Source organism: Uloborus diversus, chromosome 4, assembly GCF_026930045.1.
Source record: "Uloborus diversus isolate 005 chromosome 4, Udiv.v.3.1, whole genome shotgun sequence".
In the NCBI taxonomy this organism is placed as follows: Eukaryota; Metazoa; Arthropoda; class Arachnida; order Araneae; family Uloboridae; genus Uloborus; species Uloborus diversus.
Genome location: NC_072734.1, coordinates 85,897,434 through 85,910,287, shown reverse-complemented (window position 1 = coordinate 85,910,287; position 12,854 = coordinate 85,897,434). Strand labels below are relative to the sequence as shown.

General features: G+C 33.3%; 2 protein-coding genes and 1 long non-coding RNA gene across 3 annotated transcripts in view; 1 reads left to right on the top strand and 2 right to left on the bottom strand.

Annotated features, from left to right (window-relative positions):
• The window catches only part of LOC129219876 (uncharacterized), a 32,492-nt gene extending 29,844 nt beyond the window's left edge, over window positions 1–2,648 (bottom strand). Inside the window, exons 1-2 of the long non-coding RNA XR_008580439.1 lie at window positions 2,473–2,648; window positions 2,249–2,373 (exon numbers count right to left, since the gene is read on the bottom strand). This is a non-coding gene — a long non-coding RNA (uncharacterized LOC129219876). The remainder of the gene's footprint in view (window positions 1–2,248; window positions 2,374–2,472) is intronic.
• The window catches only part of LOC129219875 (18S rRNA aminocarboxypropyltransferase-like), a 45,436-nt gene extending 38,566 nt beyond the window's left edge, over window positions 1–6,870 (top strand). Inside the window, exon 7 of the mRNA XM_054854186.1 lies at window positions 6,734–6,870. Within this exon, the coding sequence (XP_054710161.1) occupies window positions 6,734–6,807 (74 nt within the window). The 3' untranslated portion in view covers window positions 6,808–6,870. The remainder of the gene's footprint in view (window positions 1–6,733) is intronic.
• A 4,939-nt stretch (window positions 6,871–11,809) lies between these two features.
• LOC129220685 (uncharacterized) lies at window positions 11,810–12,649 on the bottom strand. Its single transcript, XM_054855115.1, has one exon. The coding sequence runs from the start codon at window positions 12,647–12,649 to the stop codon at window positions 11,810–11,812; it is 840 nt and encodes a 279-aa protein (XP_054711090.1).
• Window positions 12,650–12,854: the final 205 nt, after the last annotated feature.

The following is a 12,854-nucleotide window of genomic DNA, read 5'->3' as shown; positions in this document are numbered from 1 at the left end:
TTTCAGATTTTATTTATTGTTTTAAAATTGCTCTAATGTTTTAATTGCACCTTCATTTATGAGATTTTTAAAATAGAAAAAAAAAATTGATTCCTTTTCAATAATCAAATTGCCTTAGTTCGTAAATAATCCTATGAAACTAACTAAAATTTATCTAAGTATGTTTAAAAAAAGAAAAACAATCCAACTCGATTTCAAGCAAGATTTTCTTTTTTTTTTCTTCTAAAGACATGTTCCCAAATACAAGCAGTAAAAAAAATGTAAGAAAATAATGTGGAAGGTTTGACCACAAGACAACAAGGGGGACATCTCCACCTCCTTAGGGATTCGTCCTCTCCAAGGCCGTCTCTGTTTATTCTTCTCTAAGCTGGGGGCTTTTAGTTGCATGCAAAAAAGTATCCTTTAGGGAAATAGGGGATTAGCCACAAGTTTTGATCTTTTGTAATCATTTATCTTTAAAATACTTCCCATGCTTGAGCAACTGATATCTGGACACTCAGAAGGGATTTAAAAGTCATCACAATTACAATAAAAGAACCGAAAAGCAAAAAGATGTCTCTGTGTTTATTGGTCGTTTTGAAGAGTCACAAGGTATCAAAAGGTACCGAAGAATACTTTTTATCCTCTTAGAAAATCATTCCTACAGTTAAAGCATTTTTGTCCATTCTCACCAGCGTTTTGTCCATTCGCCCTTGCTCACAGGTTGGATCAATCAGTCAATTAAGTGTATAAAAAGAAAAAAATGATATACTGAGATAAAAGTAAAAAGAAAAACAAATCAATAAAATAATTAGTGTTATGAAAATAATTGCTTTTCGTACCATCCTCTATTGTTTATTATTTTCCCGTTATTTACTGTGTAAATTTAATGAATATTTCAGCACGTATTAGCAACCTTGTATTTTATTGCAGTATTTAATTCAGTGCCAAAAAACTAATAAAGTGAAGCGATTTTCGAATGCAAGCTGAACAGCAAAAACAACCTTAAAATCCCGTTAGCAAATTTGGAAGAAAAGTGCTATTACAAGGTAGCAAAAAGCAACTCCGTTATCTGCGGCATGCGCGTTAAGGGGTTTCGGGCTGATTATGGAATGGGTTAAATGCTGCTTTATCCACACTCTTGTCTGTCAGAAACCTTTCCGATTTTAATGAATAAACTCACGTAAATTAAATATGTTCTGTACTTTCAAGAACTAGGTAATAATTTTTTTCTCTTATTAAATGACTTGAATTGTTGAGTATCATGCATTTGAAAAACAAAAAAGCAAAAAGATAATTATTTCATCTGAATACCTCCTGGTGAAGGGTTTTTGTTAATTGAATACATTATTCCATTATAAGCCTTAGATAGAAGATATTATACATTATTCCATTATAAGCCTTAGATAGAAGATATTATAATCAAGCACTAATTTAAAATTTAGAAAAAAAGAAATGAAAAAACTATGTAGTTATAAATATTTTGGAAAAATTCAACAAAGCTAGAGAAGATATTATTGTCTAGCACAGCATTTTAAGATTTTGGAAGGAAAAAAACTGGAAAAACTAGTTATATATACATTGGGAAAACTTAACTAAATTCTCTGCAATGCTGCCAACTTGTACAATTTCCCCCTACAATGTATAAGTTTTGATTTGATCATACGATGAGTGGAGGATTGCTCATTTTATACAGACTTTGAACATTTCAGTTACTTTAATTTTGGCAGGTTTTAACTGTTCAAAAAAATTCCATTATAAATATTATAACTGCCAAATCTTATTCATTATGTGTAAAAATTACTCATTTCGATTGCTAAAGTTTTATACTTAGTAGTTTTTAGGCCCTATTTTAGTTTAAATAAATTGCATCCCTTAAATATAATACTCCTTTTCAAAAAAACAACGTATAACTCATAGATGGGTGCTATTTAAAGACAAAAAGAAAGCATCATCTATTTACTCAAGAATGCTCAAATACAATCTGTCATTTATACATTGCTGCTAAGAAATTATTTGTTTTTACGACTGTACAATTCCACTTCAGACTAACAATTACAAAAGGGAAAGTGACCTCTCTATTTTTAAAATGCTATAAATATTCATTCAAATTGTGGTTATACATTGTATTTGATGGCAGAAATGAAAAAAAAAAGGTATGGTTTTTTTTTTTTTTTTTTTGAAAAATATTTAATATCATTAATTATAAGTAACAAAAGGTCACTGAAACAGATTAACACAAATAAATTTTGATACACATGCTACGTACCAGTGGCCCAATTATCTCATCCTGAGACTGCAGTTTTGTCGCTATTGTGGGCTCATCAGTCTGGAGTAGAGAATAACTGAGCTGGAAGCAGATGTCATCTCATTGAAGCTGAGAATGCCAATAAACTGGAAGAGAAAATAAATTTATCTCACCATCAAGAGTTTGCAGACATGGCGCAGTTAAATTTGCTAAGTAAAGGCAAAACTTTAAGGATGGTAACTTACTGTTTAATAACTTGTTAACTTTGCCTTCAATATGTAAGTTGAACTGCACCATCTCTGCGGGTACTCGCTGGTAAGATAACTTTAGTTTATCTACCAGCTGTCGGGAGTCTCAGCTTCAATGAGATGACATCTATCTTTAACTCGGTTATTCCCCATTCCAGACTGATAAGTCAACAACAACGTCTGATGTCAACAACAACTGATAAGTCAACGCCATGTCTGCGGGCACTCGCTGGTAAGATAACTTTAGTTTATCTACCAGCTGTTGGGAGTCTCGGCTTCAATGAGATGACTTCTTTCTTCAACACGATTAATACCCATTCCAGACTGATAAGTCAACAACAAGAGCAAAACTGCAGTCTCTGAATGGGATGACCGGGCTGCCGGTATGTAGCATGTAGCTCTGCCTTAGCCCTGGCTTAGGGAAAGTAACTTACTGCTTAACTTCGATATGTCTATTACATATAAAATAACTGATTATCCTTCATTTATGCAATGTATTTCATGCAAAAGAGATTTATAAGTAATTCTTTCAGAAAATTTGATCAGTTCCACATAGTAAATATGATCAAAAATAAATTTGCATGATTAATAAACTAACATTTGATCACTAACAGACAATGAATTAACTGCCACAGTTAAAAGGTATCTTTATTTTTAATTTCAAGTCACTGTGGTGAAATTAAACGAACACAGCTTATAAAGCAGCAATGTTTAATCTGATGCTCAGGAGCTGCATGCTGCCTGCCAAGTTTTTAGCTCTAGTCAAAAAAAAAAAAAAAAAAAGAAGATATTATTGGCTTAGAATTGCTCTAATGTTTTCAATACATACTTGCAAGATATATATGAAACTACTGCAATTCCTTATTCATCTTGAAAGTGAAAAATAATTTCTGACAAGTTTTTTTTTTCTTTGTCTAATCAACTTAATCCAATCTGTTTAAGGCTCTTCCTGTGCCAGGAAATATTTTGAGTTTTCAATATAGGCATCTGTAGATTATCATCATTTCAACTTGACCTCAGAATCTAAGCTAATACGTTAAATATGTATTAACTAATGATTGAAACTTTTAATAAGGAATCCTAAAAGTGCTGATAAATTTTAGTTTTGAGGCAAATACTCAGTTGTTCTGTGTTGAAAGACGGATTTTTCAGATCAATAACTGTTTTCTCATCCCTTTTATTCAAGCCTTTAAATGCTGATGTAGTCATAAAAGCAGAGTCCATTTTTTTTGTAAATTCATAGTTGATGTGCTTAGTAACTTCTGAGTATGGAAAACTATTTATAGTTTTATTTACTAGATCCAGTGATGTAGCTAGAAAAAAAAATTGAGGTGAGGGTGGGCATAGTTAGTTATAGTTGTTTTCTACGGTCAGAACAGGAAAATTTATGCATTTGGGGGAGGTGGGGAGTATGTTCTCAAATTGATCCCCACCCCCCTTCAAAGTATAAATAAATAAAAAGTTTGCTTTATAAGATTATACAGTATATAAAATATCCATATTCTGATTCCTTGTTATCTTTATTGATTATTTTGTATGTTAATGAACATAAATTTTCCTATTATTTTTTTTCACTGTTGTCCACTAGGAAATTTTGATTTATGTAAAGTCAGTAATTATACAATATTTTGCAGCATGTAATGTTTTGATTTACCGAATTATTAAAAATTATTCATTTACAATAATTTGGTATTGAAAATTATTCATGACCAAAAGTATAAAGAATAAGCCAGAAAAAATACATTTGTATGCATTTAAAGTTTTACTTGAGTTAATATTACCAAAAGCCTTGTATTTTATATAGAATGTATAAATTTATCATGCATTTGTGATTACTCTATATAATTTTGAAGATATTTTATGGTAGAATCCATGTCAATTCAACAAGGGCTGTAACATAATGTTCTCAGATTTTTTTTTCTTTTTTTGAATTTAACATATGTTAAAATTCATAAAAAATCAAGAAATACCTTTTTTTTTGCCCAAAAACATTTTTGGACCGAGAAACAGGCCGCCAAAGATGGCGGTCCTGTCATGATTTCTCACTTGGGATTTTCGTCAAAATCTTTAAAGTACATTATCTCAGGGACGGTACAACATATTTTGTTGCAGTTTGTTTTATTTAAAACAATATTTTTCCTTGTTTAAAAACATATGCAACATTTTTCACACATTTCAAAATGTGTGCTTTAGTTTTTTACCACAGTCTTTAAAAAAAAAGTTTAAAATAATTTTTTTGATTTTTCTCAAATGTCAATTTTAAAAATTTAAATTTTTCTACAGTTTATTAGTACCACTGAGCACTACGTACCCTGACTCTGAAAAGGAGAGCTTCCACTTTTCATTTAACAGATTTTAGAGGCATTTAAAAAAATGATGGTTTTTTTATGAACTTGGAACGTAAAGGCAGACCTGAGAATTCCTTTTTTTTTTTCTCACAGCAAGTGGTCAGAAAACACTTTTAATTCAGTCATATAGCAAAACTTTCGCCAACTAAATGTTTTCAAAGAGGAAAATCCACTACCAACCAAATTCATGCCTCAAGACAAATCATTGAGAAAACAAAAGAATTTAATATCAGTAAATCCCACCTTTTTATCAATTACAAGGCTGCATATGACAGCATTAGAAGAGACAGGCTCTGCGCTGTCATGGAAGAGCTTGGGATCCCATTAAAGCTTGTTAACCTTACGAGAGCAACCCTTAGAAGAGTCAAATGCCAGGTGAAGACAAGGGCGCCCATATAGGGGGCAAGAGGGGGATCGAGCCCCCCCCCTTTAGAAATTAGAACTTCCTTGCTTTTAGTACTTTTTTCTTTGCAAAAATCTAAAAACATTTCTTTTCCTACTATTAATGAATAAGTTATTAAAAATGTCAAATTTTAATGACTCTAATCTGTTCTGAAATTGGTTTCCATGGGGAAAATATCCTGCTAAACCATGATTAAAATAGCTGAGCCCCCCCCCCCCTACAATTTTGCATATGGACGCCCATTGTTGAAGATGCGGAACGAATGCTCCAAGCCCTTCTACACCGACAGAGGGAGGCAAGGGGGACTCTCTTGCATGTATCCTTTTCAACCTTGCCCCTTGAGAAAGGTATTAGATCTTCTGGTATCAACATTCGAGGCACTATTTTTCGACGAACAGTACAGATTCTTGCATATGCTGATGACATCAACATAATTGGAAGATCCAAAAGATCTGTCACGGATGCTTTCATCGCTATTGAGGCTGCTTCTAAAGAAATGGTCCTTAGCATTAATGCTGATAAAACCAAATATATGGAAATAAACCATAAATCATTTGATTCTACCCCATTCTTTGTTAATGGCTATTCATTTGAATCCGTTGAGGAGTTGAAATATCTTGGAAGTGTCATCACTACAAACAATGATATTAGCGTTGAAATCAATTGCCGCCTGGCTATGGCAAACAAATGCTATTTTGGTTTGAAAAGCCAATTAGTAAACTTTTTCGCCAAAGTACAAAAATAAACATATACAAGACCCTTTTAAAACCAGTCCTAACTTATGGAAGTGAGTGTTGGGCTTTAACTAAAGCAGAAGAAGATAGATTGATGGTTTTTGAAAGGAAAATTTTGAGAAGAATTTTCGGTGCTGTCCAGAAAAACAACAGATGGCGCACTCTCTATAATTTTGAGTTATATAAAAAATTCTATAAACAGCCAGATATTATCCACCTTATTAAAGCCAATCGCATTAGATGGCTGGGGCACCTCTTTAGACTAGGTAGTAGGGACTCAACCCATAAAGTCACCTTCACAAATCCAGATGGTGCTCGCAAGAGGGGCTGCCTACCAACCAGATGGCTCGACTGTGCCAAAAGAGACTTAAAAACTGTTGACCTCAGTGGATGGAGGAAACCTGTTTCTGACAGGGCGTGATGAAGGAAACTGATTGAGATGGTCTTGGCCTGCCCTAGGCTGTAGTGCCGAAAAAGAAGAAGAAGAATTTCATTTTTAGTTGCCATTTTATTCAGGATACTGAATTTAGTGAGAACAAGATGGCATTGCGCTAAACAATTCTTTCTGCACTACAGTGAAAGGTTGCGTGGGGAAATGCAGCGAATCGGCTGGAGACCGTCTTCTTGTTTTCATAAAAAATAAAACTTAAAAATAAATTTTTTATTAATATTAACATATGTTAAATTCAAAAAAAAAAATCCGTGAGCATTACGTTACATCCCTTGTTGAATTGTCATGGATTCTACCTTATGCATTTAACTTTCATTTGCAGATGAAATTGATTTACCCCCTTCAGATGATAGCACAGAGGAGAGTGATGAGCAAGAAGTAGAACAAACAGTGTAAAATAGATAAAACATGTATTAAAAATGTAAATAAAATATTCTTTTACAGAAGATAAAATCAATGTTTTGCATCTGATTGCACTCATTAAGGGTTTGACTGCACTTCCTTTTCTCTTTACAAATAACATATGATTAATTCATTTCATTCTTTTAAGATAGGATTATAAGATAAAACTTTTAAAATCTAGAGTAGGGATAACTCCTGGGCCTGATTAACCTCTGAAGTTTGGGGAAGTTCAGTCTACCCCCCCCCCCTGTTTGCAGTATAATTTTTCTAAAAACTCTGCAAATATTATATTGAAAACAAAAAACCCTCACTAATGCTACAAGCATTATTTCCAAAAGCAACCCAGCAGAATTAAGATTGAAGTTAATACAGTAGATCCTCATTTTACGCGGTTTAAAATTTGACACATTTTTTTTTTATTTTACACAGATGAGTTTGTTTTATGCGGATGCGGCAATGCAAAGAGACAAAATTTTCCCCTCTTTCAAAATCCAAACTCCTAAAGATTGCACGTAATAAACTGCATTTTGGCGTGCTAATAATCAAGCTTGGGCCACCGGAGATTATATGTAATTGGTTCCAACGCTCTTTCCAGAAATAAAGTTATTAAACTCACACACTTCAAAACTCACTGGAAGAAGAGCTTTTAGGAGTGACAAAGGCATCCAAAACCATTGAGGATATCGAACATCAGTGACACACAACCAGAAACATTCACATTGCAAATTTTCAGCCATTCCTAGACAAAGAAATGATCTTTCTGATTTGCTAGTGAAGGAAAATTCTATCATGGAAATGACGCAGGTGGTCATGGATGCGTTAATGCTTTGCAAAGAATTACAGAGAAAAATTCTTAATGACTGCCAAAAACCTATCATAACCAGCTCCTCTTAATAAACAGAACACGAAATTAATTTATGTTTTCTTTATGCCTTTTGTGCATAAAAATTGATATAAGTACACATTAAACTTATTATACAATTAGTCATCACTAGAATGAAGTAGTTTTTTTATCTATAGAAATTAACCCCTATTTTAACACTACTATTAAGTCTCCATTTACGGGGTTTCCATTTATGCGGCATTTCCGTAGAACGTAACCCCCGCATAAAACGAGGGTCTACTGTACCCCCCTTCCCCCACATACACATCTTTAAATTTTTTACATTACATGTGTTTGCACTGTAATTTACAGAAAATAAGGGCAGTTAGTTGTTGCTTCATATTTATTGCTGTGTAAAACTAATTAAATGGGCTAAAAGTACATTGTAACACAGGTTTGCCAAATTTCATGTTAAAAAATAGCTTCTTACCACATTTTATGAATGTCTTCAATTTAAAACAAAATTCTACTAATGTTTGCAATATCTTTAAAAGTGCATTTAAATGGAGAAACTATTTTTTAAGTCATGTTCGGGCTCCTGTAAAGTTTTGCGGGGAAGCTTCAGCTTCCCGAACCTTTTTGATAATTACCAAGCCTAAAGTGATTCCATACAGTAGTGCAGGGAAGGAGGGAGAGGAAGTCACAACCCCATGAATCACTAGACCTATATATATATGTATATACATGTCGTGTGTAATGTTACCATGAAAGATCGAAATCTTGTAGTTTGTTTATATTCAATCGTGAATGGTGGCATCCACATAGCAAAGACATTAACAAAAGGCCAAATTTTTCCGATGAATCACTCATGAATGTTGATATTCTCCAATGTCTGTTTTTCACAGTACATGAATGGCGTTTAAGAGTTTTTACGTTAACTACGTCCCCTCCCACCTGGAAAAATCCCCCCCCCCTGGAAAAATTTCTTGCTGATTCCAAATATGCCAGATTTAAATGGAGTTCCATAAGAATGTATAAAGCACTCAATAAATAACAATCAACACTATATTAGTCATCCTACAAAGATACACCATGTTTCATCATAAATGAAATTACTATTTGTTTTTTTATAGATAAAATGGGTAGACTTGACACTTCATTTTTTTTTTTTTTTGATCTAGATATGAGAAGATTTTTCACATTATGATTGGAATCCAATTATGATATCAAAGCAAAGAGCCCTTTAAGGAGGGCCAAAAAAGGGCTTTTGAATTAAATTATTTTTTTCAAAGAAACCACTTTTCTTTTTCATATTTTCCAAATATTATAAAACTTACAATGGTAACAATATCTCAAGAATTCTTACTGTAATCAAATTTATGAATCACATTTGTGATAAATATGTAACAGTGTATGAGGGACTGCGCCATTAAAATTTTTAAGGGGGGGGGGGTTTGAACGGTATTTTTCTTATTGGGGGGTGTCTCTGCAATATTAAGGGGGTGCGACCTTGCCCTTGGGGGGGGGGCACCAAGCATGAAAGGTTGAGAACCTTTGGTTTAACTCCTTTCATACAATGTTTTTAAATGAAAATATTTCCAAATGAAGAATTTATTTACTTTTTGAAATTATAACTTTAAATTATAATTATTACTCAAACTGTAATCTTTTTTTTTTACATTTAATCACTTAAGCAGGTCATCTCTATCAAAACTAATTTTACAGGAGAGACAAAAAAAAAAAAATTATATATATATATATATATATATATATATATATATATATATATATATTACTAGATGGGCACCCCTGTCTATGGGATTATAGCATTTCTTGTTTCATTATAAAAAATAATTAAGAATTGGAGATGACTCGTTTCCGCACGAAAACAGCAAAACATTTTTCTTTACTTTAACAAGGGATAATGATAGTTTATCATTCAAAACTTAGGGGTGCCCACCTAAAAGGGGTCTGATAGCGGCATTGAAATTTTTATGAGGTTGAGTGGGTGTTTTTCAGAATTTTTTTCTCTTTTATAGGGTGAATGCGCCATTGTTCTTGGGGATAGGCACCCCTGTATATATATTACAAATAAATTAATTTATCACTATTATGAAAGGATTCTGGGCTGTTGTGCCGTGGTCTGAGTGTAAATTCTCCGGAGGAGAATTTACACTCAGACCACTGCACAACAGCCCGGAATCCTTTCATAATATTGACACCGGCCGTGACAGCCTTCACTCTTACATTAATTTATCACTAGTTTTTTTTTTTTTTCTTATTTTACTCTTGAAGATACATTTTTCTTACAATGCCCAGGCCACCAGCTTTTAAAATCAAGAAACATATTTGTTCTCTTTTGCAACAAACTTCTGTAATGTAGTTCATGATTCTATTAGTGCAAAAAAATTTTGAACAGTGTATATGAGGTACACACCCAAGTTTAGTTAGAGAACAAGTCATCTCCAGGATATAGCATGTTTGCAAAATAGAGATTTCAAGGCTTAATATTTTTTATAACCGGAAAAGATTACTTTTTTCTTTCAGGCTAAAAGTTGTGCCCACATCAATTGAATTAGAAAGTAAAATTAATTTCAATTTGGTAAAAAAGGAGACGACTGGTTTTTGGACTAAAAAATTCAATAAAACTACAATTATTGATTTTTTTTTTTTTTTTTTTTTTTTTTTGAGACTAATCAAGTTGGCGAAAAAATCAACATGCAACAAATTCATATTTCTTGATTATTTAGCAGAATTTCAATCATGTTTTCTACAATGTATGTTTTTGTTACAAGTTCATACTATCAGGGATGGCACCCCTAAAGACAAGGGTGCACCTCACCCCCAAATATGGCAATCCCCCCAAAATCAAGAGCCCTCCCTAAAAATGAGAAAAATACCCTTCAAAACCCCCCTAAACATTCCCCCCCCCCAGGGGCATCCTTGATTTTTTCCCCTTCTAATTAGGGCTGCATTCTACAGCTATTTAGCCCTTAGCGAACATAGTGCGATTCCCCGACACGGCATCCAGCCACCATTAAGTCGCAGATGTCAATGGCACAGATAATTTGGCTTCCCACTTTCCACCAGATGGGGGCACTTGAGCTCTCTTTGATGTGAAATTGCACTAGGAATTTTAATTTTGCCGAGGGAATTCTAAGCGAAATGAATACCAAGGGATCTTTTACATGCTGCCTAATCATACAACGTCAGAGCTGATGATTTTCTACACCTCGAAAATACACCCACCCCAAGCCGGAACCTGGGTCCACAGGCCTAGAACTACAGCCCCTAATCATCACTCCACCAGCCGACACCCCTGATACTGTAATGTTAATTTTAAAGCAAACTTTAGCATAAGTGTCTGCAACATGAAAATTACAACACTTATATTTTTGCTATGTAATTTACAAACTGAAAATGAACTTTGTTATGGATATTTTATTAATACAATATAATAAATAACAAATATTTTAATTACAAAGATATCAAATATGCTATAAATACATAGAAGTTTCTCTCAGAATATAGGTTGGACAAAGCTTAATTAACACCAAATTGTAGTTTCATAATCATTTACAATTAGGCATGCCATTTGAGATAACCAGGCATGCCAATTGCCCAGCTTATCTCCACCAACCTTAAAGTGTGAAGCCTTCAGATTGTCATATGGCAGGAAAAAGGTGGAGGGGGGACAGTTGCCCACCTGGTTTATAGAAAAATATTGAATTTAAACATGCATGTATATATTTTGTCATCCCTCTCCCTCCAAGGAAGCTTGCTGAAAATGCTTCAGTTACTCTTGCAGTTATAGTTCAGTTTTAACCGTTGATTAAACTTTTCATTGAATAAAACTTCACTAGTTGAAATTAATTTTTTATTTTTTAATCAGTAAAGTTAGAACAACAGGTTTCTTTGTCTTCATCTTGTCTATCAGTTGGTTTACCAGACAATAGTGAGGCAATACGATTGTAAAAAAAAAAAAAAAAAAAAAAACTGATGATCAGCAATAGGCTTTGAGCCTAGCTAGGCTGGTCCTAATTCTTACTTTTCAAAAAATCTCCTGTAGGTAATCTGTTTTAAAAAAAATAACTTTATGTGAAAATATCTTCCAAGTTGAAACATTGTAATAACTTTAACTGGATAGAAACAAGAGTTTCTTTTTAACATTTTCTACAATAGATCTTCCAACATAATAATCTTTTTTAAAACATGTGGTATTTGTAACTGGTTCACATCACGAAGCTGTATATTTTTTCGAGATGTCGCAATTGTAAGCCTTATGACATTTTTTGCTAAATGTGTCAATGGTAATGGGGCTTCTTGTATAGATTTGATCCATTGACAAAGCTCAACATCAGCTTGCCAGGAAATTGGTAATGAGTGATAATCCAATTGTTTCCTATCAGTTACTGTAAATCCTGATAATATTAATAAGCGAAATGTTTCACGATCACCAGTTGTGAACATACACCGTAGTGCAAAATCTCTTGATGTATCAGAGACAAGAATACCCCCATGACGTATCAACAAATGAGAAAATTTCTGCCGTCGAGCCTGAAAAGCACATGAGAGGGCCAATAGTAAAGGGCACTCTGCATCACATTGAGCAATGTTTACAGCAGCTCCATGCTCTAACAATAATTGTGTAGCACAATATGTATGGTATTTCACTGAAGCCCATAAAGCAGTTCTATTGAAAAAATCTCTTTGGTTAATATCTAAATTAGGCGATGTCAGCAAAATTTGCAAACCAGCAAGATTATTCATACGACATGCAGTAAAAAGGGGTGGTTCCATTTTGTCATCACGCGTTCTAATATTAACATTTGCATTTGCTTTTACTAAGCATGATAAAATATAGTTTTGTCTTTTATACAAGGCATAGCTTACAAGAGTGATGCCTTGGAAAAATACTGTGTCTAAAGGCATTTTTTTCCGCAGCATTTCTTCAAAATCATTATCGCAACCATTAGTGATTGCAAAGTATAAATCTGCTGAAGTTGGCACCATAATTAATTTATGAATTTTTTTCAAAAGGCTGTTTCTTAAAATGAGTAAATAAATTTCAAATTCATTTTGTTTGCCTCAGCTTCTTCAGAAAATATTCGAAGGTTTCTAGGTAACCGTTATTGCATGTTAATAGTTTGAAGACATTTCTAAATTACTGCACGATTCCTAGTTTGAAAAGGATCCCAAATTATGATAGCAGACAGCA